This window comes from Plectropomus leopardus, chromosome 17 (assembly GCF_026936395.1).
Source record: "Plectropomus leopardus strain MGB_pleo_1.0 chromosome 17, ASM2693639v1, whole genome shotgun sequence".
In the NCBI taxonomy this organism is placed as follows: Eukaryota; Metazoa; Chordata; class Actinopteri; order Perciformes; family Serranidae; genus Plectropomus; species Plectropomus leopardus.
In genome coordinates this window covers 11,038,517-11,064,117 of record NC_142192.1, presented here as the reverse complement: position 1 = coordinate 11,064,117, position 25,601 = coordinate 11,038,517, and the positions used below count along the sequence as shown (strand labels likewise).

Below are 25,601 nucleotides of genomic sequence, written 5' to 3'. Positions count from 1 at the left end.
GTGTGTGTGTGTGTGTGTGTGTGTGTGTGTGTGGGTTGGTGTGTGTGGGTGTGTGTATGTGTTTGAATGTGTGTGTGATGCTTGACATAGTTGGGTGTACAGTTTCAATGCTGTTCAATTAAGAGCTTTGCACTGTGTGTGTGAACAAGAGTGGGATTTAACCCAGGTTTTGATTACAGTAAGGTGGCGGTTGTGTCCAACTGTAATGGTGAAATTCCCAAGGGGGTAATAATGCTGTGTGGCAGCATGCTGTGTCCAATTATTCAATCTACATCTATCTCTTGCTTCAGCTCATACGATCTTTGACACAAACACCAGAGTAATTTGACAAATTTAATTTCTCTGAAGCAATTAAGAATTTCATTGTATGGTGTAAACCACTGTGTATGACAATCAACCTCTTGAATCTTAAATATTAATATGACAGTGTATGTCAAATTATTTTCTTGTGTATGATATAAATGAGTAAGTCTTGGAGGTATCTGTGATTTTGTTTCTGCTAATGTTATGCCTTTATCAAGGTTATAAATCACTGACTAGTCTACTAATGTTATTTTTTAGTATTTAAACCTTTGAACCCTTAGCAAAGTGGTGCAATTTCTTTCAAAAACTCAGAAAAAAGCCAGTAAGCAGCTTGGCAAGAAGTGTTCTACAAACTGAAAGAATTTTTCAGGTTTAGAAAATTATTTTCAAAATGCTGGGGGGGGGTCCAGGGAAAAATAGCTAGGGAAAAACTATATTTATGGTCAATTATCAGTATTTAATAGTATATTGTAAGTATTTAAAATCATGTTATGAAATTATTATACTTTTTCAGCACTTTCCTCTGTCATTTCCCCTTTTTCTTTTCTTTTCTGTTTTTTTTAAAAAAAAAATAATTTCCAGGTAATTTTCTTAAACCTTTTTAAGTAAGTAAATGTAAGTAAATTTTATTTTTAAAGCACTTCTCACAGAGAGGACTCACAAAGTGCTTTACAAAGGATCAAATAAATACAAAATACAATAGAATATAGAATGCAATCAATAAGATAATTTAAACACAGAAAACAGGACTGCAATCAATTACAGTCATAAAGACTAATGTCTTGCTAATTTTGTTTTAGTTTCCTCTTTTGTTGCTTATTGCCCTCTTCCTATGTTTTTGAAAAAAACTCAAGCAAATTTACTCAGGTTTTACTCAGGGTTTATAAAAATGTATCCACAAATACAAACTCTACAAAAATAATGTATGTGCACATAAAAGCTGCATTCAAAAAATGTGATATTGTAGGCTATATTCTGCATGCTATTCCTTAGGGTTACAACTTAACATAAAACTTTAGCTCACTACAAATGTCCCTGTCTTTCCTTGGATCAAGATGTCTGTATGTGATTTTTCTATGTATGATGTGTTAACTGAGACTGTCTTCTTAAGATGAGTTTTAAAATTATTTATTATTTACTTTTTTATCTAAGTGTAAAGCATGTCACTACCGTTCTATATATAACTATGAAATTACTGAAATTAAAATTATTATTATTATTATTATTATTAATTATTATTATCATTATTATTATTATTATTATTATTACTACGTGTCGTATTCATGCAGCTCTTCCTTGTTGATGGTGTAAAACTTGATCCACGTGCTCGCCTCTGTTTACACTGCTGCGTGATGACGTCACGACGAACCCCACCCCGCACGGCGAGCTGCCTGGCAACATGAGAGAGAGAGCAGGAAGACCTGCAGCAGCCAAGTGATCAACCTGCAGACTCTGGACATACAAACTACCAGAAACATCGCTCAGTCGCACAATGGAGGATGCAGAGAAAGGTAAATAATTTGCTGAAATGTCTGTCAGTGACTATGTTGCTACAAAAATGTTTTTTAAGCTACTTTTGTTTCACATGAAAGTTAGCAAACTAGCTAAGTTTGCGCAGTGAGTAAGTAGTCCGTTGAGAACATATGCTACTTTTAAAACTCAAATTAAATGCATCTTTGTGCCATCTTTGTGCATCTTTTGACGTAAATGTATATTTCGGATACACCGGTAAAGTGTCAACGTTTATTAAAAACTATCACGGAAGTAATTTCACAACATTTTGTTCCAACATGCAGCATGACAATGAGCTAACGTAACTTCAGTAAAAGTATGAACAAGGAAGTTGTCATTTCCATTAAACTAAGCAGCACATGTCAGGCACTGAAATGTACGTATATTTTAATAACTTAAACGGTTTGTTGGGGTAGTATTAGCTTTGGTAGAATATCAGTGTTCTGTATTTGAGAACATCTTGCTAACCTAACATGTAAAATTAAATTACACCTGTCTGATAGCTTATAACGCGTCTGTTAAATGTCCTACCTGTTCTAGCCAAGCCACACGGTCTACATTTCTGCTCCTTTTTCTAACATAACAAGTACATTTAGTTTGAAAGTAGCACGTTCCTATCAGTGTATGTGAAGGCTGTGAGGTTTCTTAGTGAGGTCAAACAGGCCTTTGAGCACATGTGGGGCAATGCCAAGTATTTTAATATCAAGAGAGGAGGTGAGTATGAACCACAGGTATGCTGGGAATGTATTGTATTCACCTTTACTGCTTCCTTCCTTTCCTCTCCTTCACCTGCCTGGACATTCCCATCCTGCTAGGCAGCCATCTGCTCTCTCATATACCTCAACACCCTTTTTCTATACTCCAGATTTGTGTGTTTGCCTATTGCGATAGCTGCTTCTCAGGCAAGTGCATGCTGCAAATCAAGACAATTATTGCAACAAATAAAGCCTCTTTGTATGTATGTAAAACTTGTATTTTATTTCCGCACCACAACACTGTGTAGTCGTTCTGAAAGAGAGTGAGTGACAGAGGTTTATTTGCTCACCTCAAGGGGATGCCAGGTAAACAAGGCACAGCCCTGACCTCATTTCCCGTCAGCAGAAGCATTCCTCAACCGCCTGCAGAAATGTTATTTCCTGATGTCTGCATGTTTTATTTTTTTGGCCTCAAGGTGAAAAATTGTATTTTACAAGGTGGGGTGCAGCCTATTTTATGTAATGACATATATGACCTGTTACTATAATGTGTGCCCATTAATATCATCATATGAGGTCTAGTGCGACAATCTTGTCAGTTTGTGTGCCATCTCAATGTATTTTTGAGCAAATTGACTCTTAGTCACTGTTGGTTAGGGGCTACTTGTCTTGTGACTATGGTTCCTCTTTGGTAATGTAGTTTGTCCTGTGTTTTGCATATGCCTTCAAGGTTTTCCCTAACACATTACATTATTTTCCATCGTGTGTGTCAGTAGTTCAGGCAGCACATATTGTGTCTTTTTGCTCTTTAAGCTTCGTAATATGGCCATGAAAACAGAGATTTAGAAACAATGAGTTAAGTAGTAAATTTTGGTCCTTCCTTGTCATTGTGTCCTGTTAACTATCATCATAGGAACTGTATAGTTCTCTTTTTTTATACTCTCATGGCAACAGATGGTGAAGTCCATTTTATTGTCACACTTTTATGCAGGTATGGCTGCTGTATGCCGGCACCATCTGTACCCACGTCCTTGTCGATGTTTTTCCTTGTCAGCGTCACCTGTTGAATTTTAGCCTACTCATTCAGTCACCAGTATTTGAGATTAAAAAGGCACTTCAAAGCTTCCACCATGTTTAATCTGTTTTTGTTAAATCTTTTCATTTTACTCTGTGTGTAGGTGTTCTTCTGCCTCAGTCAGTTGTAAGTATTTCAGTTGAAACATTACAAATCAGGATGAGACAGACCTATGGTAGCAGGTTTTAGAAGGTGAGAGTCAGTTTGCATATTGAGTGATCTGACTGGTGGTCCTCAAATGAGCTGTTAGGGGAGTGGAGTCTGCTCTCCTCTGATTGTGTGAACGTAGACGACCTTTATGATAACAATAGCTTCTTCTTTGTGCTTGCATTTTCCTGCAGTTAAATGGATTTTTCAGTTGTGACTTCAGATCATATGGCTCTGTTTTTCTTTATAATACAATAATACAGTGCTTTATAATACAGTGTCTGAAATTTGACTTTGTCTTTTGAGAGTTTGAATTTGAGAGTAGAACATGGTCATGTGGTATATTGTGGAAAACTATGTTGAATTGTTAGCATTGTGGTATTTGTGCACAGAGAAAACTTTATGTCTAAGTTCTGTATTATTGCTTACAATGTAAAGACTTTTCACATTAAGACCTCATGGGCCAACTTGTACTATTTTTAAAAAATTCCCATCATTTATTGAAAAAATGTATCTTTCTTTCTTTGAGAGGATTTTTTTTTGCAATTACCCTTAAAATGCTCCAGAATACCTCATACATATCACCATAAGTGGGTTTTTGTAGCTTGACAAGAAAGTCATGCATGACATGAATGTACCTTGTGGATGTAGCCTGGTTTTCTGTTTCCTTCATTGAGGCAAACGGCCTTTGCTCAAATCAGATGTTCAAGAAATGAGACAGTTAGGCTTACCAATCTATGTTGTTTTTCAAATCGGTTGTCTAATGAGATTGATCGCGAGCAGTGGCCAACATTTTTGTCTTATTAGATTTCAGTGAGGCATAACTAGATGTTTTCAACTGTGTGAACAGTCAGGGGAAGTCTGTCACAGATAACATCCCGCAGATAACCATGTACAGTTGACTTGAGTTCGAAATGTGTTTTGCTTGAACATAATCACACTTTCATAATATGTCCACGTGTGATTTCAAATTTTTTAGATCCAGCCGTGAGAAAGGGAGAGCTGTGATCCAATATCTTGATATAAGAAATTTGTCACAATGCTGACAAAATGTTAAAAAAAGGGTAAATATCAGTTAGTCATTAAGCCCTGTTTTAACCCTTTGGAACCTGAATCAACATCACTTTTCTTCTGCTGCACTCAGATGCCTTCACAAGCATTAAAACCTTCAAACACTCAGCAAATTGGGTTCCTTTCTTTTGAAAGCATGGGGAAAAGGTCAGTGAGCAACTTGGCAAGAAATGTTCAATTTTTAGATAATTCTTGTACATTTTTTTGCCAGTTTTTATGTCATTTATTCTTAAGTTTCTACTTGCCCTTTTCAACATCGTTTTAAAAGAAATCAAGCCAATTTGCTCAGGTTTGACAGGGTTAGGACTGATTTAACTGGCCTGAAAAGTGCTTCCACATTTTTACATGATTGAATATTTGTGAACTCAAAGATGCATCTCTCTGCAGTCTGCACACTTGTCATGGTTGTCACAAGTTATTTTAAAAAGAGCTTTTGAAGGGCTTGATGTCAACCATTATTGAACTAAGACATACACATACAGCTCAGACTCGAACCACAAAACCCACATGTTCACCAGTGTCAGCAGTTTGTACATTTCATCTCACAGACTAAAGGGAAACCCCCCTGTCTGTCTGAAAACTTTGATCTTTGAGCTGATTGTCACATGCATGAGAGTTTTCAAATGTGGTATATGATTAAAATGTTCCCTGTGTTCCATATAATGGGCTGAATGTTCCCAACCTTTAAAGGTACTGCACTATGATCAGCCTACTGCAGCATTAAGAAAGAAATCATTAGATCTCGGTAAAGATATATTTTCTTACCCAAGCAGGTAACAATACTACACTTGTAATGTTAATATTTTTTGTTACAAAACTTCATAACACCAAGAAGCAATTGTAGAAATTGTCAACCCAAACACACAGTGGCCATTTAATCCCTCATCATTTGACTTCTTCTTTATGGAGATTTTCTTCATTAACCTGTGAGATTTGACCAAGCAGAGATCTCGCCTGCCTGGTACCTCTGGCATACATGACACTGCAGAGAGAAACTTTGGGCCTCACTTTTAACTAGAGCATTATAGTGGATGAATAAAGAATCAATCCTAAATAACTTAACCTAAAACCGATTTTTAAAAAATTTCGTCCTTTTTTATAATCACTCTTTTTTTCAGAGATGCACTAGATAAATGAGACCTCCATATACTGTGCCAAAAACTGCTCTAGGCTTAACCACTGATTCCAGAGAGACCGGAATTTCTGGCCCCATTTTCTACATCACTGTAGGGCCTCTGGTCATATGAAATATTTGCTATTTCCCCCTCATCTTAATAGTCTATTAGAGTAAAACAAATTAAACAAGGTTGCTGAAATCATTAATCCAGGTTAAGACACAATTTGGTGAGGTCTAACGTTTAATTCCCCGGTTATTTTATTAAATATTAATAAATGTAAACTGTAGCAATGATGTAACAGTTGGAGGACTGTGCGCACAGTATGAGGGTAACTATTTTAACTAAGGAAAGAGGCTTCTTCATCAACAGGGTCACTTTTGTATTTGGGAAAAGTTAGCATACTGCATGTCAGACCTTGCGTTTGAAGAATGAACTTTACTTAGTATGTTCACCTTTAAAGAAATAGTACAACAATTCAAAAAATATGCTCATTCACTCTCTTGCTGAGAATTATATATAACATAATGTTATGTTTATGGACTAAAGGAACTTCTAGTGTCTGACAAGCACAAGCCATGTGCAATTTACAGCCAAGCCAAGGACGGCAACACAAAGGAGATCAAATCTTAAAAGAGGTTGAAGGGGGTCAAGATGCGTCCGGTGCATGTTGTATTTGTGTTTTTTGGGGTGACGGGAAGCAATGGAAAGGCTCTATCAAGCCCCTGTTGTTCAGCCTGTACAAGGCGAAAATGGTACAGCGTTATTCCCCCTTGCTGTTAAAATGTTGCCTGACAAACATAATGTAATGATTGTTTCACCGTTAAAACAAGTGTAACATATAGAGGTAAAATTCAGTGTGCCAGTTGGGTTCAGTGTTGAGCTTAATATCAAACCGGTTTAAAAAATTTTACTCTGACCTGAAACTTATTGATATCACTCCTGTGGCACCATGGAAGGTATAAAGTTACATTCAGCAGCATGCTAGCATAGTGCAGACACAGAAACACCGTAGAAAACACAATTCTCTTACTGCACAGACATGTACAGTATCTGTGTCCCCTCTGAGGTGTAGCCACTCTTTGTCCTTCTTACTGTTTTCCCATGATACACATGTCATGTGAACTTTGTGGGCACTCCGGCTGCATCCCCAATCATCCTGTCTCATGATTCTTGTTTTAGGCTAATCATGTGACAGGGTATGCCATGAATAGTAAGGTAATGGATCTCATGCTGTGCTTCATTAACCACTTGAAAATGCCTGTGTTGTTCAGGGTTACAGTCTGTCCATGAGTTGTTTTGGTGACATTATCTGTTTTGGCTTATCAATCAAATATGATAATTAATTCAATCACAGAACACGCTGAAATGTGGAGTTTTAGTCAGATTATTGTCAAAATAAAATTTGTGACCCTGCTGGAACTTAAATTATTTATTTGATTCAAGCATACCAGTGATTTCAATTTTCATTTTGCTTGGTTGTGGGCCTATTTAAGTTTATATGTGCATGATGATACTTTATAGTTTGGATGAGTGACTGTATGTGTGTCACTTCCTGGGCTGACCTTGCTGAATGGGAGCGCAGTGCAATGAAGCCTTAGTCCGCAGATCGGGCCAGATCACAGTAACATTAGTTAGCCTCACCACGTCTATAATTCTGCACTAAAAAAGGAAAAATACACACAGCATCTCTACTCTCTTCACTTTGACATATCTGATTGTGGAATTCGTCCCCAAGTGCTTCAATACTTCCAAGATAACACCCGTCCCTCTCTCTTAATGTGAAGCATTTCCTGGAGAAGACCACACGAACATGCTCGTCTGGCTCTTAACCACAGAGGATTGGTGCATGGGAACTCTGTGTACAGAACATGGTAGAGTTCAGTTTTTTGTAATGTAAGGTATTTTTTCTCTACCTCCCTCCAAACCTCATACAGTTTACAGAGTTTCACTAGTTTAAATCCTTGGCAGCATCTACACCTTACATCGTAAAATTAATGCTGGAATGTCACCAGGCTGCTTTTCCACGTAATTGCAGCCTTGAGAGTGTCAGCAGATGCTTGCTGTCAATTGACAGTCCTTGAATGTCTTTGAATTAAATTGAACATGACCTATTTGTGCATATTTCCACTCTTTGTGCAGCTTGAATTCCTGCCTTGTATTTCTCCTATAAACACTTTAGTGTGACATAACATAAACACTATTGTCAGAATTCGCAGGAGGAAAAATTGATTGATGTTTTATGTGGTTTGGTAGTTTTTGGTAACAGATTAAGCATATACTTCACAAAGGCCTACATCCCCACCATTTATTTATTTATGGCAGCCTGCCATGACCAAAACAATCTTCCACCCCAAGCTGATTTTATATTTTTTGAGCTGGACCATTCAGTAGGAGCACAACTGGAAGATATACACTGTTTGGTTATGCATTGCACCACACTCTCGGAATGCAGAGCGTAATCTGGGCACAGACGGAGCAGCAGAGTGGCAGGCACAGTGAAAGTAAAACTAAGCCAGTTATTGCGCGGGGTCAAAAAGTCTGCATTTACCATCGCTATAGCCACTGCTCCTTTCATCCATCGATCTGATCAGCTCTGAAAAGACTGACAGACCAATTTTCCACTCAAACTCAATGAATATCTATTTGAATATCAACTAATTTATGTATTTTTGAAGCAAAAATGACAAATTTAGCTGGTTCCAGCTTCTCAAATTTTTATATGTATTGTTTTTTAAATCCTCTATCATGTTGAAATAAATGTATTTTGGTTTTGGGACTGTTGGAAGGACAAAATAAACAATATGATTATATCCACTTAGGCTTGTAGATAGTGTGATGGTAATTTTTTTAAGTGTATTCATGACATTTTATGTACCAATCGGTTAATTGAGAAAATGATCTGACTGGTAATGAAAATAACCATTAGTTGCAGGCCAAAACTCAAACACACACAGTGGCACGTGTACATGTACGTGCTCTCTTCGCCACACAAAGAGCACTTTTCCTCAAGTACACACACAATACCAAGTGTAGCCTCCGGCACTCTATCCACTCCATTGTAGCTGACTAGCATTACTGCTGCTCCAAGCTGGACCGGCCACCCTGGATTAGCGCTTCGCTGTAATCTGGGACACTGCAGATTATGCTTTTCATCTAATGCCCCCCCCCCAACACATACACATCATGTGACCGGCCCTCACAAATGGGACCTCTTTTATTTCCTCCTTGGATGACAGGCTTGATGACGAAAAGTGAGGGAGGGAGGGAATTGACAGAGAGACCTGAGAGTATTGAAACCGGAGTGTCACGCAATGTCACAGCAGCACAAGCTCTGCTAACAATGGCTAGCATCTGAAAACGGAACCGATTGCGCAAATGGATGTTAGATGGATGGATTGAGAATTGACCTTTGGGATTACAGTGGACAGGAAGAGGGAGGCTGTGTGTGTGTGTGTGGGTGTGTAACAGCCGCTTGAGGTAGAGGTAACTTATTAACAGCGAGAAACGAGCCAAGGGTTCACAACGTCTTGACTTGCTACAGAAACTGAAAATGGAAATGCTGCTTCACTGCACTCTCACTCTGAACTTCTGACCACCTGAAAGCCAATACGACACCTCTTCCCACCTACACACACTTTCGGATATTGTGTCTGTCTGCCACACACACACAACAAGAGTCCAGGACGCTGTAAACAAGGAGACACAGAGCCAGCACGCGCCTGGATCACATGCAGACAATCAGCGCTCGGCTGTCTTTGCTTAGGTGGTGGTGGTGGTAGGGAGGTGGTAGTCACTCCGACCAGCAAACACAGTACTCACTGTAAACATGGAGCCCCTGGAGGAATATCACTCTCCATTTGACTTTGAACAAGGAGTCAATGCCAGCTACCTGTACCTCTCCCCGGCATACAACGACACGCCGCCCAGCTCGCCAGCTGTCAAAACCAGAGGTAATCACAAGGAGGAAAGGGAGAGGCCAGAGGGAGGATGTGAGGACTGTGTGTGTGTGGGGTGTGTGTGTGTGTCTGTGCTGGACAGAAAGACAAAATACAGATCTGGGCAATTGGATAGGAAGAATTTGGGGGAACACAAAGCTACTAGACCTATGTTGACTATGTTGACATGTTGACTATCTACTAGTCAACATGTTTTTATTTAGAATAAAGGAAAAAAATGTACATGTGTACTTTACTTGAGTATATTCTCTTCATACCATGTTTTTTTCCCCTGTTTTTAATCATTTTGAGTTTGGGTCGTGTTTTTTTTCTTTCTTTTTTCCCCCCTTTTTTAAGCTCTGGGCGTTTGTTTTTTCTATTTTTATTTTGAATAATTTGGAGTTTTGGGGTGTTTTTTTTCCTTTTTATGTAGTTTTGGGTGTTTTTTCTTTTTATAATTTTTAATTTTTTTTCTTCTTTTTTATAAGTTTTTGAATGTGTGTTTTTATTTCAGATTTTTATGCATTAGTTAATTATACTTTTAATGCTTTAAGTACATTTTCCTGATTATACTTACTTACTTTTACTTAAGTACCATTTTAAATGCAGAACTTTTACTTGTAGCAGAGTACTTTCACAGGGTGGTATTAGTACCTTTACTTAAGTAAAGGATCTGAATACTTCTTCCACTGCATCTAAATGAGCCTCAAAATTATTTTGTCATGGTTATGCTTATTTCATAGCACAGCACTTCTCCAGTACACCAAATGTTCTCATCTTCCTTTTTTAAAAACATAAAAGGCTCAAATTACGACCATCTCTATATATATGGATAACAAGACGGCCAATAACTTATGGTGTACTTGGTGTATTGCTTATGATGATTAGGCTACATGCGTTCAGTGGGCCTCAACAATTATAGAGCTTTGCTTGTGACTCGTTATCACTAAACAAAGAGATAATTATGTGCCAGATGTCTGGCAAGTGTGTTTTTCAGGCATGCTTCAGCTTTAAAACACTACTTTTCTCATTGGTTGTTGTGGATATGACAGCAGAGTCCGGTGGTCATCTGGCTGAGCATGTTGGGGAAATGAGCTAAAGTAGAGGGGCAGGGCAGCCATGTGGGTGGGTATGCAGTTTAGTAAAGCAAGCCAAACTTCTGCCGACACCCACATAAACAAACTTCTCTCTTTCTTTCTCTGGCTCTTTTCTTCTCTCTTGGCACCTTCAGATGGACACGCACCTCCAAGGCATACATTCACTGCATAGCTACCTCCACTCTCATGCACACAGATCTCACACTGCCTGCAAAAATGTATTCAAAAGTTGTACAGAGCAGAAAACACAGGTGAGGTGTCAGCCTACAAAACCTGTTCCTCTCACCCCAAGAAGACGCTGGGCTTTCAATGAAATATTACCAAAAAGCAGAATAATGTAAGTTATCAAAAGAAAAGAACTATTTAAGAAGGCAACATGTCCTTATACAAATTAGCACCCTAGAAATGATGTTAACGTACATAATGTCAAGTTGCATTTTTAAAGTAGTCTTACATAAGTAAGGTTTTAAGCACTTTGGTTAACTGCTGTTTTTTTAAATGTGCTCACAAATAAAGTTTGACTTGACTTGCTTTGGATAGAAACATGGTGATGATGTACCTTAAAATTACTTAAAGGTTACTTGGTTTCACAACTGTCTTGGGGGGAACTGTGTTTGTTTATGGGTCTTTGGGTGACTGACTCCGTTTTGGAGCCAGCCTCAAGTAGCCATTCAAAGACCTGCAGTTTTTGGCACCCTATGTCAGCTTCATTTTTCAGCCTCACAGTTTACCACATGGCACAGACAGTGCATGAGAACAGTCTTAGCAAAGAGGGAGATTTGTCCTATAAGTGTCCATTACACAATTCTGTCACTGTAAGCAGGTGTATCTGTATATATCTGTATGTGTGTGTGTGTGTGTGTGTGTGTGTGTGTGTGTGTGTGTGTGTTTGTTTTTAAATGGCACTGCTGCATCATCAGTAATGGGAGGAGAGGGCAAATGTGAGACGTGAGAAAGAGATATGAGGGAGGAGAGCTGCAGGGCAGATGATGACGCTTCAGAGGAGCAGTAGGGGTGGTTTCAGGGCTGATGGCTGAAAAAAGTGCATTTCCAATCCATTCACTCAATTACTGTAATGCCCATCTCTCTTTCATCTGTAAAGTGATTCACTGATATTGCATGCATGTCTTGGCATAGAAATATTTTCACTTGAGACGCATCCAATCAGCGCCTCTTATTCCCCTGGTACTAATTAATGTTAGAGCAAGTAATAGCACAGGCCAGTTCTGGGCTTGTGTTAACACTATGTTATTGGGAGGCATGGAAATGCTGTGACTTCATGAGCCGCTCTCCAGACAGTTGTGAGGAAATTCCACTGTCTTTCTGGGAATATTGCAAGCTTCTTTTTGATTATGGTTTCTCTGTCCTCAACCAACCTTCTGTCTAATGTTCTTTGGAGTTTGGGGATGTGACATGAAAAAGAGAAAGAGGAGAAATCAAAAGAATTTAGTGATGCTGATAGACTCATGTCTACAGCACTGCACAAAAGTCTTAGGCCACCTTAAACTTTGTTATGGTAGCAAGGCTATAATGAGCTTACATATTTATTTCTCAGTAGTCTCTTTACTAAAATACAACCAGAACATACAGAAAATATGTATACAGTATTTAAAATGCAAATATTTCAAAATAAAACAACTTCAACCGGCTATAGTTGAAAGTAATTATTGTGACCTCCCTTTCCATGAGATTTACAGTACTAATCTTCTGGTGTTTTCAAGACATGTCCAAAGCTCAATATTGATTGTCTATGCTACGTTTTGTTATGGTTGTATGATTCCATGTTTCACACTAAATATTGATGTCAGTCTGAGGAAGCCATTTTGTTCTATATTTTTTGGTGATTTAATGCTTTGCACATGTTCTCTGTATTCTTACCAGTCTGTTCGTCAGTTCTGCCTTCCCCCCGGCTGAGATAATGGCGTAGTCCCAATTTTATTTTTACTTGTACTTCCTCCTTCCCCCACACAGATTTTTTAGTTCCTCTTTCTTTTCTTTCTTTCTTTCTTTTTTTTTTTAAATCCTATTGCTTGTTTTCATTTCCAAAATGTAACTTTTACTCTGGATCCTAGAAATACAACAAAAGACCAGATAAGAAGAAAAATTACTGGAGAGTTTGTGTCTCCCTGTTCCAGCTCAGTCCTGACCCCAGTACATCCTCACCCGCTGTCGTCCTTTTGACTGACAGTTCCTAACAAGTCCTTCGCTCTGTTCTCTCACGCTGTCTGAGCCCAGGATGTGTCCATCGAGAAAGTTCTTTGTATTATTGATGCACTGCTGCTCCTACTGGGCACAGCTCTGTCAGAGACGGCTACATCAAAGACGAGAGACTTCACTGTATACTGTATGTGTGTGGAGTGAATAATGCGACTGTGAGCATGAGAGAGAGAAGGTGTTTTTTCTTTCTTTTTTTTTCGCAACTGCACAGTAGCAATGAAAGCTTGTGTTGTGGATCATGAAAAGTTTCTCCCTCTTGGCTACCACCACCATCAAACAGCATGTTTTGCATCCTTAAATTTCTTAGTCCTACTTACTTTCTTCTTCTCATCCTCCAGAGGAACTCAATGACAGCTTGAGTTTGACAGCCAACATCAGCCTCCTCTCCCATGCCACCTGTTCACTGTCAGAGAGTAAACATGGGCACAAACATGTGAACATGTGTTAGACTCTACAAATATTCTACAGCATGGACGCATGAGTCACGGAGTGAGAGGTACAGTTATATCTAATTTTTCAAAAAATTTTACCTCCCAGGTTCCCAGCAGCATCCTGACTCGGTGCCAGAGGTTGGAGAAGATGCAGTGACGTCTGTAGGTCCTTCTCCCCCTCCCCCCGCCATGACAGAGGAGGAGCGGCAGGAGCTGCAAGAGGAGTTGGTCAAGGTCAGGAGGGATCTGGGATTAAAGAGGTCATGGTTCAGGGAGTCAAGATCAGGTGCTGGACCTGATCTTGCAAAAAAGCAAGCTACAATATGTATACGCCACTTTGACTGCTGTCTTTGAGTCTGCCATTACCTTCTACATGTGTAATGTACGTGTTGAACATCTTTTAATTTGAAACCAAGCCAGGCTGTGTTCACATAACAGCCTCCCATAACAGCAACATGCTCATTTCAGGTCCCTTGTTGCTGCTTTAGACGATTCAGCCACTTAGCTTGCTTCAGATGTTGGATTTGTAATTCCCATGACAGCCAAAATTTCCAGCAGCTCTTTTGCCATGATTGTATCAGTGGGAAACATAAAATAGAGCACCTATTTTGTTGTGATCCAACAACTGATTAGTTAGTAGTTTCTAAAAAGTTGAAATGATCTCAGATTATAGAATTGAATAGAATTTTGCATTTTTGTTTAAAAAATGACTTAAACTACTGAGTTTTCAGACTGTTGCAGATTAATTTTCTGCCAATCAACAAGTTAAACAACAAATTATTGTAGAGCTGTTTTGTAAATAAACATTACATTATACTCCAGCTTTACTCTCTGTTTTTGGTTCTGCTACTTAACTGCATTTTTTTTTTTTTGTTTGTTTTTTTAGTTAATCTCATATTCAGACAAAACTAGATTAGGTTTATAGTGCACATTTGAAACAAAATAAAATGGCATCTTTAATTGACTAAGTGTGTGTGCATCTGTGTGTGTGTGTGTGTGTGTGTTGCAGGTGGAGGATGAGATCCAGACTCTGTCTCAGGTGCTGGCAGCCAAGGAGAGGCAGTTGGTGGACATCAAGAAGAGGCTGGGAATCACACCTCTCAATGAATTCAAACAGAACATCACCAAAACCTGGCAGGAGGTCACCACCTCCAACGCGTAAGTGCTCACCTGCAGTCTGAGACTTACCACATAGTTATATTATCATACTATCAAGCTTTTCCCTCTTGATTGTAGCCAACTACAAGTTTTATGTGATACCTTTTGTATCTTAGCTTGTCCTTTGAGCTCATGACAGCTTTATTATACATCATTTTTTCCAACATATGCATCTGCTGCCTGTACGATCATTTTTTCCTGTATTAAAGCCCTGAAAACACGTTAAACTGCCAGAGAGAAGACTCATTCTCCGCTGAACAACAGGGATAAAGATGTCAATGCTCTTGACAAGTTGCCTTTAGCATTTGGGAAACTGTATGATGGGCTTTATATTACAGGAAACAAGCAGCATTGTGATGCTATCAGGCTATTTAAAATGAAAAAGACATTGAAGTTTAACTCTGACCTTGATGCCTCTTGTTCTTTGATCTCTCTGTCTCTTTTCACCGCTTTAATGTCTTCTCTTTTTGCTCGCTGTCACTTCTCCCTCACTCTCTCTGTCTCCCCTCCTGTCTTTCAGTTATAGGAGGACTTCTGAAACACTGTCTCAGGCGAGTCTGAAGGCCACGGCAGCGTTCTCCAATGTGGGCTCAGCCATCAGCCGGAAGCTCGAGGATGTCAGGTGAGTCAGACAGGAGACACCAGCGACAGCGTGGTTTTAAAAGTGAGTGATATTTTGTGGAGCACTGAATCTTTGAAAGACCACACTACCCTTTGTTCTACTGAGCAACCGGATAATTTATTTCCTAGAAATTATAGAGATCAAAATGCCAGTTGGTAGGGCTGCACAATATAAGGAAAATGAAATGCAATGCAATAATGCTGTTGAATTTCACGATAGTACATGTGATAGATAAACAGATATTAAAGTACACTCAGTTTTCTGCTGCTTTCAGTATACTTTAAAATAAAACAAATTGTATGTTGAATTAAAAAAATGAAAGCAAAATTATTTCCAGCACTATTTTATCAAACAAAATGAACATTGAACTGAACACAAAAGGCACAAAAAAGAATGATAGTTACATTTTAAAGTGCAGCTTTCTTCTGAGACTCTTTGTTAACTAACTCAAAAAAATCCCAGAGTTCAATATCACAGCCATGTGCTTATCGCAACACTGGTTGGAAGCCTCTGACCGATGTTGTTTCAAATTGCTTGATGTGGCTGATGTTTGGACACATTTTTTTCATGGGCACAATTTGCATATTTAATCCCACACATCACTGACAGTTCTCTCTATAGAGTGATGATGTTTTTTTTCAACATGAAAGCTAATGTAAACCTCGTCGTAATGGGACTTTACCATTGATTTTGGTTCATTGCAGAAAAAAAGCTCTGTGGTGAACAGATGTTTTTGATACACTTTTTGTTCAGCAAGATAATCTTCAGGAATGAACACCACTTTCAGAATTTTTATATTTTTTAATCAAATATATACTGTATATTGATTTTCTGTCCAAAAATGCTGCTTCCAAAGTGCCTGCTCTAATATCTACCAGTCCATTATTGTTAATATTTCCTGGTGAAAAGAGGCTTTAAAAACCAGCAACAGATTGTTCTATTTGAGATACAGGTCCTCAGATCCTAATCTGTCTTCTCCCCTGTCATCCTTCTGGATTACTGAGCTGCAAACAAGATTATAAGGCCCCTCAAAGTACCAGTGTGCTGAGAAATGCAGCCTCACGGATGAGCCTCAACACAGAGCTGGTTTGGTTGGGGGTGGGGCTTTGAGGAGCAACCTGACAGGGGTCAAAGGGTGTGTGTGTGTGTGTGTGTGTGTGTGTGTGTGTGTGTGTGTGTGTGTGTGTGTGTGTGTGTGTGTGTGTGTGTGTGTGTGTGTGTGTGTGTGTGTGTGTGTGTGTGTGTGTGTGTGTGTGTGTGTGTGTGTGGACAAGATATACCCCCTTAATACACAGGATTAGCACCCACCCACTGTGTTAATACACAATCAATCTTAATGGGATGATGCAGGATTTATAGGATTTAAGCACTTTGAACGTATAGTGGAATAAATGAGGGGTTGCACTGTATGTTGTTCTTGCACATGTGTGCCCGTCTTTGTTCTGTCTGTGTAAAACTGTCTGTAATATGCTAAAATGACCATTAATAACCCCTTTCTTCTCCATAATGCTGCCGGATAGCATGCGCTCATTACAGCACTCAGCTAGTATGCCTGTCATGAGGTAAGGGGAAGTTTGTGTAAATGTAACTCAGCGGTGCCTTCTGAGCAAGTGTTGAATAAAACATGAGAGAAAGGCTGCACAGTGTTTTCATGCAACAGTGAAGAAATTTGTTTGTCTTTTTTTTCTTTTTCTAATACATAGCTTGTATAAAAAAAAAGTCTCAAGTGTGTACCTTTAGGTTGCCAAGAGCGACCACCACTAAGAGCTACTTTATCAGCCACCATTTGAAGTGCAGCTTTTATAATCTCACCTCGACAGAGCTGATTTGTGAAGTTGACAGAGGGATGGCAAAAATCGTATCAAAAATATGGGGATAAGTGACATCTTGAAACCTAAGGTAGCATTGATCACCTGTTAAACACCCGCATTCAGAAATAAGCTCTGTCCAGTTTACTTTACTGGTTTGAAGTACAAAGACACACTACTATCTCCCCACAGATTTCTAACATCAATTTTCTCTGCATTTCTCCAGATCTTAGTAAGTATGACAAAATATAGGTGAATAAGTAGACTAGAGCTGCACTCATTTCTATTATCAGTGAATGAATGGATGGATTATTAAAGCATTATTGACTGATTAATAGATAGATTATAGTTTCCTTCATCTGACCAACCATCTGAAATAAGGAATTGAGTCTACTGTCATAGAGGAGGAGGTAAACCAGAAAATGTTCATATTTTAAAGGGTTAGAACTAATGAAGTTTTGCCTTAAAAAAAAACCAGTTATTCAATAATCTAGTCGCTGATTAATCATTGGTTGATTGGCGAATTAATAAGCAATTTTAACTTGATTATGTGCAAATAAAACATTAAATGTATAACATTCATGCAAACCATCTTGACCTAGTGTTGTCAAACATATTGATTTATTGTCAAATATATATTCAGAATATTTGAAATTGTTTTAATACTCATTTGACGCAGTATTAATGCATTGGTACCAGCTGTGCATTTTCTCTTGATGTTATTGTGTACAACAGTCATATTGCTGTTCTCTGCTACCAACCAAGATTTTTTTTCATGTTATGGTCTTGTCATATTCAGCTTTTAATAAAAAAAGAATGGCCGCAATGTCAGATTTTTCAAGGACTGCATCAAGTCCACAAAATAAGAACATCCATCTCTGTTCCTGCAACTGTCTGTAAATATTTTTTCCTCCTTAGTCTGATGAGATGTATTCAAAGTTGTATGAATCAAACATGAATTTTCTAGATGCTACAAACTGATATTTTAGAGGAATATGTTGCTGTCACCTCATCTTGTCGTGTTCATTCAGGCCCTCTTGATTATATTTTTCCTGAAAATCAACACCTCTTAGTGTCTTTTCAGTACAACATACCAGAATGGGGTCACTTCAAAATCCTGCATTGTCTGTGTTGAGTATCAGATATCGTGACTTCTAAAGGTGTGATTACAGGTATCCCTCTGAAGGGGTGACTTGTTGTTTGCATCTCCATTTTGCCAGACTTCTGGCAAAGTGTATGCAGAGAGTATGTCAGATGTAGTCAAACGCTGCAGGTCAGTCTGTGATCTTATCATTTTTATGTCTTTTTCTTTCACAGGAATGCCCCAACTTTCAAGTCTTTTGAGGAGAGGGTGGAGACTTTGAAGGTAACTAATTAAAACTCGTCTAGTGGCGGTTCAAATGCATGCATTTTAAAATGTTTTAGGCAGTATTATGTTGAAGCTTAGGAATGTCTGATGTGCAAGGTGCTTCTCTGACCTTGAACTGATCATTTTTAGGACTTACAGATCCAACAGTAATATACACAGGAAATGTCACTAATTCAGTTCTGTTGTATTTGTGATTGTATTAGTGATGCGTGCTGCCCTTTAGCAGCTCAATGAAGTCCTATCAGCCAGGTCAGATGTTTTGCGCATTGGCCTGATTAATTACAATCTCTATTCATGACTTTATCAAATATTCCTAGATGTCACAGACATTTTTTCAGAGCTAATAAAAACAAGTCAGATATTACTAATTGAACCTTGAGTTTTTCCACTTTTTCCACAGATTTTAATTTTAAACAGGGCTCCCACAGTCATAGAAAACCTGCAAAAGTTGTGGAATTTATTCAGTCATTGAATTATTAACCCTGTTGAAAAAATAGCTAATTGGATTGATTTTGTTAAATTAATTAATTTAATTTAAGCATTTGAAAAGTCATGAAATTTTGTTGTGTGTAATGAAATTGTAACAGTAATTTTCCCTGAATTAGCTTCCATGTCATGTCACAGAATGGCAAAATATATGTCGATACATCGACCATCACGTACGTTTTTTTTGTTTTGTCCCTGCGTTCTGTGTCTCTTTATGTCTGCCTGAAATTTTGTGCATGAATATGTGTGGGAACCCAGCAGGAAGTTTTCTTTTTTTTAATGTGCATAAATCACATTGTTAACTTCAGTTATGAGTCAGTCATTTGATCATTCTTAATCATTTTTTCTCCTCCCCCTGCTTCAGACCAAGATTAGTCCATCAGCATCCAACAGTAACCCAGACATCAGCAGTCCAACCACCGAGTCTTTGCTCAGTCCTCCTGAAGGCTCGCCCACCCAGGAGACGCCGATGAACTGAGACCTGCCTGACCTCTCCTGACCTCCTGCCTGCCCCTCCTCACTTGACCCCTATAACCCCTGGACCGTCAACATGCCCCCTAAACTTTTGTGTGCCAGTCTCCCTTTATTGGAAACAAGTGACTTACCACAGCCTTCCTTGTGATCTAATTGTCTGGTCTTTTTGTCTGACACGTGCGCTCACTTGTTAACTGGTGTGGAAACTGAAAGCATGGGATGGGTGCAGGCATGTGGTGGTCTGGCGTCAATAGTATATATTTGAGTCTGTTCTGGCTCGCTGTGGGAGAAATCCTCCCCGCTCTATGACTTTTCTTTTCCTCCTGCACTCCTCATTTCTCTGCCTTTGTCTAACTAGCAAAGCTCCAATGCCAAACATGCTCCTAGTTTACTTTTTCTTTATCAAGTTAACACTGGTTCTTCTTTTTTTTGTTTGTTTGAGTATAGAAAATTGCACAAATATAGAGATATTATTAGAGAAGGATTTATAGTTAAAAAGTTACTATTATAAGCACTTGTTTTGTCTTGGTTTACTATGGGTAACCATTTTGGGGCCAATCTGACTTCCGTTTTCTTCGACACCACACAGTCATAAAGTCGTCTAACACTGTTGAGAACATGAATGTATGCCTTTTTGTGTCATATAGATACAATACTTTGTATACTATAACCCACAATGCTGAGCAACAGATACTGTGAGTCACACTGTAGCCACCGACTCCGAAGCTGTTTTTTGTTTTCAAAAACACACTTCAGAATAAAAACCATCCTTTTTTCCATTGTTAAGAGTGTGTCAGAAAATGATCCTCACGCTTGGATAGTTACAGGAAAACAGCCAAGATCAGCAGAACAGAGGTAGAGCAAACACGCAGCCAAGGTTCAGCCTTGACCCGAGGTGAGAGTGAAATAAATGTGTCTCTTCCAGAGCCAGAGTCAATATTTAAACACTTGTCCATTGTTTCTGTGTGGGAGGTAACACCTAGCCTCCCCCTTTCTGTAATACAGATAAAAGCTCAGCAAGAGATTCCATTGGCCGTTATTTTCCACACTGATGCAGGATAATGGTGTAAAAGAGGTTAATATACCTATAATGCGCAAGTTTGAGATCTCGCGAGAGGTGAGCGGAAACATTAGAGCTGGAGAGAGGAGTGGTGGGAAGAGATTGTTGTGCTGGAGAACACACCACTCTTCAGTTTCTCTTTAAGACTGAAATGTCTTAAAGGGAAACCAAGGTATTTTTTCAACCTTGACCTAATGGAGACAACAATTGTCGAAATTGGTCCAATATTTAGCAAAAGTGCTGCAGCCGCAAAACAGGCTGCAATGTAACAACTCGGTGCAATAGCATACCTTTAATGCACATCCACTAAAAGTGCTTGTGGTTGTTATTAAAGGTGTCTTCTAACATTAAAGGATCCTTTTAAAAAATTAATAGAGAAAATACTTTTTCTTTACCTTTTGCTTGATGCAGTCTGTTATTGCGTGTAACAACGTCTTGATCAAGAGTAAGTCTCGTTTGGAAATCTCGTGTGAGTTGTTGAAGGAAGACTACCGCAGAAACAGTGGTGAGAGTTTGAAAAAGGAGTGCCAGCAGGGTTTGTTGTGTTGGAGCACAGAAAGCATAGCTGAGTGTTACCTAACAGATTTTCAACATTGCAACGATAATAAGCAGATTTTGACAACATGAAAAAGTCTGCAAAATCTCAGAACAAGCTCTTTAATTGGACATACTCGCATAGTGTGCAATTGCCCCCTAGTGGTTTTATTGCAGCCCTCTCTCTCCATACTGGACCAATTTTTGTCTCTTAGACAAAAGCATGAGACATACAGACAGGCTGAAAAATGAAGTTTCACCTTTAACAATTATTGGATGGATTTTCTTGATATTTGGTACTGACACTCATGTCCCTCTCAGGATGAATTCTAATAACTTTGGGGATCCCATAACTTTTCATTTGAGCACCATAATCAAGTCTTAATTGTTCCAATTCTTTGGTTTATGACTAAATACTAAAACGAACAGCACTCCCATCAGCCTAAGCCATACTTTGTGTTTACTGCTAATTAGAACATGCTAACATGCTCAAGTAAGATGGTGAACATAAACATTATACCTGCTGACCATCAGCATGTTTCATTATTGTGGGCAAGTTAGCAGGGCGATGCTACCATTTAGCTCAAAGCGCCACTTGCAGTATGGTTTTAAAGTCTCATTATTTCAATTTTTTAGTTTTGAGAGGTTTCTGGGAAAGTGCACAAATTGAAATCTACTTCTTTTGACAACACTGAAAAAATAGACAATAATGTACAGTGTTTTCTGGAAATGCTGCTTTCATACAGACCAAAAACATTTTCTAAGGTCTGAATTCTTCAGTCACAGAACCATTTTCTTGAGATGGTTTAACAATCTCATTCTGTTTCACATGTTTATATCCCAGAAAGTATCACATTACCAAACAGCTAATCACACCATTACAGGGCTACTGATGGAGGTTTATTAAAACCTGAAGGGCAAACAGAGCCAATCTGAACACAGCCGAGATTTCCTCTGGTGCACACATGGAGGATTCAACACATATTTCACACTACAGGTCTGCTGTGCTCGGGTAGGACCAGTCTGGTACAAGTCTTCCCCTGCTGGTAGCTGAGTGGACAAACATGTGAATAATTCCTCCCATTTAATCATTACTGATGCAATTTGCCACACAAGCTGTGGATGAGCACCGTGGGAGAACACCACACACAGGCTGAAGGGGGATTTCTGCTGTTGAGATCTTATTTTCCCCAACCATGACACTGTGTTTACTCTTGTGATTTGACAGTAATGGATTTTAAACAGTACAGTATCTCATGTCCTCTTGTAACATCACTTTTTCCTAAAATGACCCAGTTCACTGAGAGCATTTATCACAGCCCTTTATCTCAGACATGAGGGTTTTTATTTGTGCTTAGTCATACAACACACACAGGATTTGTTTGTTCTTTAATTGGAGCTACAAAGTGAAGACGTGATCTAATTAAAAATACCTCTGAAGTAACCTTGTTCTGAGTTTAATGTAATGAGGGGGTGGAAATGGGAATTAATTTCAGTTCTGTAAATGAGACATAGCACTGTGTTTCAAGGATGTGACATTTTTAGCACGACAGGGTATTTAAATAAGGGGAAGTACATTTGAATGAACCCACAGAATTTTAAAAAAAGGGAAAAGTGTTAATATTGTTTGAGGGCAAAACAAAACCTCTTTCAGCTGCAGTGCCTCATTGGGACACAAGAGGGCAGACAAGAATAGAAGCAACGGCTGATGGTTTTCTTATTCTTCATTCAGATCACAACAGATTTGAAAGAAAAGTGACTTACTGCTGAACGGACTCATAGGTACAACTAGCAAATATTATATTTAGTAGATCTGTCTCCCCATTAAAAAAAAAAACAAACAACATTTTGAGAAGGATACTGAGGGGATGAGAAAATGTTCCTCTCATTGTGAGCAGTGCATTGAGGTGTACTTTATTTATCAGAGGAGAGGGGTGGCTGTGGTGTGACTTTATTTGTAGCTTCGGCAAGAGTCAAGATAAAATTTAAAAAGGCCTTGAGCTTCCCTGAATGACTGGGGGAACATGCATGAGCCTCCCTCCACCATAATTATTTGTATATATTCAATCCACATGCAAAAAGCAAACAGCACAGGGGTCAAATGCAAATCCGTCCAAAAAACTATGTGTTAAAATATCGTTGGAAATATGAAAATTCCACGGGAATTTTCATTTTTACAATTTCTTGCTAGGATAGGTTGGGTTTTGGCTTTTTTTTTTTTTTAAAGAAAACACCATTCAAACCCAACAGTGGGATTGAGGGGACACTCAACTTGCCCCTAATGTCCTAAAATCTTGGTAATGTCCTGCATGCATGTATGGCCCCTGGCCTCCTGTCATTTTGCAAAAGTAGTTCCCAGGCAAAGCAAGCTGAGTATAATTGGTTTAGAGGGTGTTTAAAATAAATCCAAAATAAAAACATTTGATGTTGTATGGCTCTCCTTTAAGCCAAAATAAAAAAACCTAAGTCCCTCCCCAGTGCTTAAAAATTCATGTGGCATGCATCCTCTGTTTATGCACCACCCCTCTCCCCTCACAATTGATCAACAGTCCCTAAGCACAACGTCTTTGCAAAAGTTGAAACAGTTTTGGTTATTTCACATGAGAAACTTTTGTGTGCATTTTTTTCTTTGATTCTCTTACTGATCTGTGGTGGGCTGGACTGTGGTGGCAGGGCTACATGTTGCTTTTTTAGTCAGGAACAACATAATAGAGAAATGTTTATGATTTTAATGAGCAAAGCCTGTCGGGAAACAGCAACATCCTGTTTAAAGTGGTGGCAAAAGCAGAAGTACACATTTAGATCTTACTGTAAAAATGCGGTTTATGTTCAGTAGGGAAAAGTCTGTTTCTTGTATTCTGGTGGGGTTTTTGAAGTCTTTGTTAAACCAACAAGTAATGTAGGAAAAGATATTTCATGTTAACAGACAAAGGTGGAAAGTTTTTTTTAAATTTTCAACCGCAACTGCTTTAAGGCATGGGCTACATCCTTATTCGGCTGAAACGAAGTTTGCTTTGAGTTTTCCCCTCTTCATTAGGTAATGTCTGATAAAGAACACATAGTCTTTCATGTGGAGCAGGTGGACGCAGCAGGCTGCAGACAACAGGAAGTCTAAAAGATCACTATTTGTTTTGATGGTTGGAGCAGAGAAATAGAAACTGAAGATCACACAACAAATACAAGGATCAGACAGAGTGAACAGACAACCAGAACTTAAATACAAACTAGTCTGATGAGGGGATGAAGTGCAGGTGGAGAAAAAGAGGGGCAAAGCTCAGGTGAAGGGAATGAGGGACTAACGAGGCTGATGCAGGACAGGCAAATGAGGGAAATGCAGCACAGGAAACCACAGTAAACACAACAAAAAATCCCCCAAGAAAACCCAGTATTCTCATTGATAAATTGACTGAGTGGAGGGGGGAAAAAAGACAGATTAACCCCTTGAAACCTGGGGTGACATCACTTTCTTTGTGCTATTTTCAGATGCCTTTCACAAGTATTTCAACATTTGAGCCCTGAAAAATCCAGCAAAAATTTAAAAATATGGGAAAAAAACTGTGAGCAACTTGTCAATAAATGTTTCACACATTCCAAGAAATGAATAGATTTAAAAAAATATGTTTTTAAAAAGCAATGGAATAATGTCTAAGGAAAAAACTGTATATTTGTAATTATTATAATTTCAAATGATATTACAAAATTATTATAATTTTTCGAGCACTTGACGTAGGTTGTTCCCTTTAGGTTTTTTTATTTTGTTTTTTGTTTTCAAAATAATTAATAATCAGTAATTTCTACATCTTTTAACTGATTTCTTGCTCATTTGGGGGTTGTTACATTTTACGTTGCTCATTATATTCTTCCCAGGTTTTTGATAGAAATCAAACCTGTTTTCTCAGGTCAGAAGAGTACCTAATATGGGCAAATTAAAGGTCCAGTTTGGGGATTTAGGGGAAATTGGAATTTTGGCAGAGTTGGAATATAATTTAGTAACTATAATTTCTGTAGTGTATAATCACCTGAAAATAAGAATAGTTATGTTTTCGTTACCTTAGAATGAGCCGTTAAGTATGTGTACATAGTGGGTCCTCGCCTGTGGAGCTTGCCATGTTGCACCGGCAGCGGAAACACCAAACACTGGCTGTAGGTAGGGCCATTCCCGTTTTCCCGTTTTGGAGTCTACCACTGTAGTAAGAAGCCCATCTGAAATGAGCAGCACCAGAGTTAAAACAGAGATTTAAACACGAGATTTGTAACATTAAACTACTTTATTCAGTGTTTTTAGTCATTTAAATCACCCGGTCTGTTTGTTTTGGAAAGGTAGAGACCTCTGCAGATAGTTTGACTCCCGGTAAAAACCTCCTGAACAATGAACACTGAAGGAATTCTAACCAGGAGAAGTTTTAGCTGGTCTCAATCTTAATTCACAGCTAGACGCCACCAATACCCCTAAGACTTACACATGTCACCTTTAAATGAGTCTTCAGGT

The 25,601-nt window shown here is 38.6% G+C and overlaps 1 protein-coding gene across 3 annotated transcripts; it reads left to right on the top strand.

The window, feature by feature from the left end:
• Positions 1-1,660: 1,660 nt before the first annotated feature.
• tpd52 (tumor protein D52) lies at positions 1,661-20,304 on the top strand. Of its 3 annotated transcripts, none has more exons than XM_088090879.1 (7): positions 1,661-1,814; positions 13,708-13,835; positions 14,611-14,759; positions 15,280-15,381; positions 16,902-16,943; positions 18,507-18,555; positions 19,409-20,304. In XM_088090879.1, exons 1-7 carry the CDS (start codon positions 1,796-1,798, stop codon positions 19,520-19,522), a joined length of 603 nt encoding a protein of 200 aa, XP_087947005.1. In that variant the 5' UTR covers positions 1,661-1,795; the 3' UTR covers positions 19,523-20,304. The 3 variants fall into 3 exon arrangements, with proteins under 3 accessions (XP_087947005.1, XP_087947003.1, XP_087947004.1); XM_088090877.1 differs by lacking the exon at positions 1,661-1,814 and adding an exon at positions 9,215-9,871; XM_088090878.1 differs by lacking the exons at positions 1,661-1,814; positions 16,902-16,943 and adding an exon at positions 9,224-9,871.
• Positions 20,305-25,601: the final 5,297 nt, after the last annotated feature.

What these genes read in the sequence shown, in the direction of transcription:
- tpd52 (XM_088090877.1), top strand. Translation starts at nt 9,748, where the DNA reads ATGGAGCCCCTGGAGGAATATCACTCTCCATTTGACTTTGAACAAGGA. An exon ending in CGGAAGCTCGAGGATGTCAG is followed by an intron (nt 15,382 to 16,901) that starts GTGAGTCAGACA and finishes GCTGCCGGATAG; the next exon opens with CATGCGCTCATTACAGCACT. An exon ending in GCTAGTATGCCTGTCATGAG is followed by an intron (nt 16,944 to 18,506) that starts GTAAGGGGAAGT and finishes TTTCTTTCACAG; the next exon opens with GAATGCCCCAACTTTCAAGT.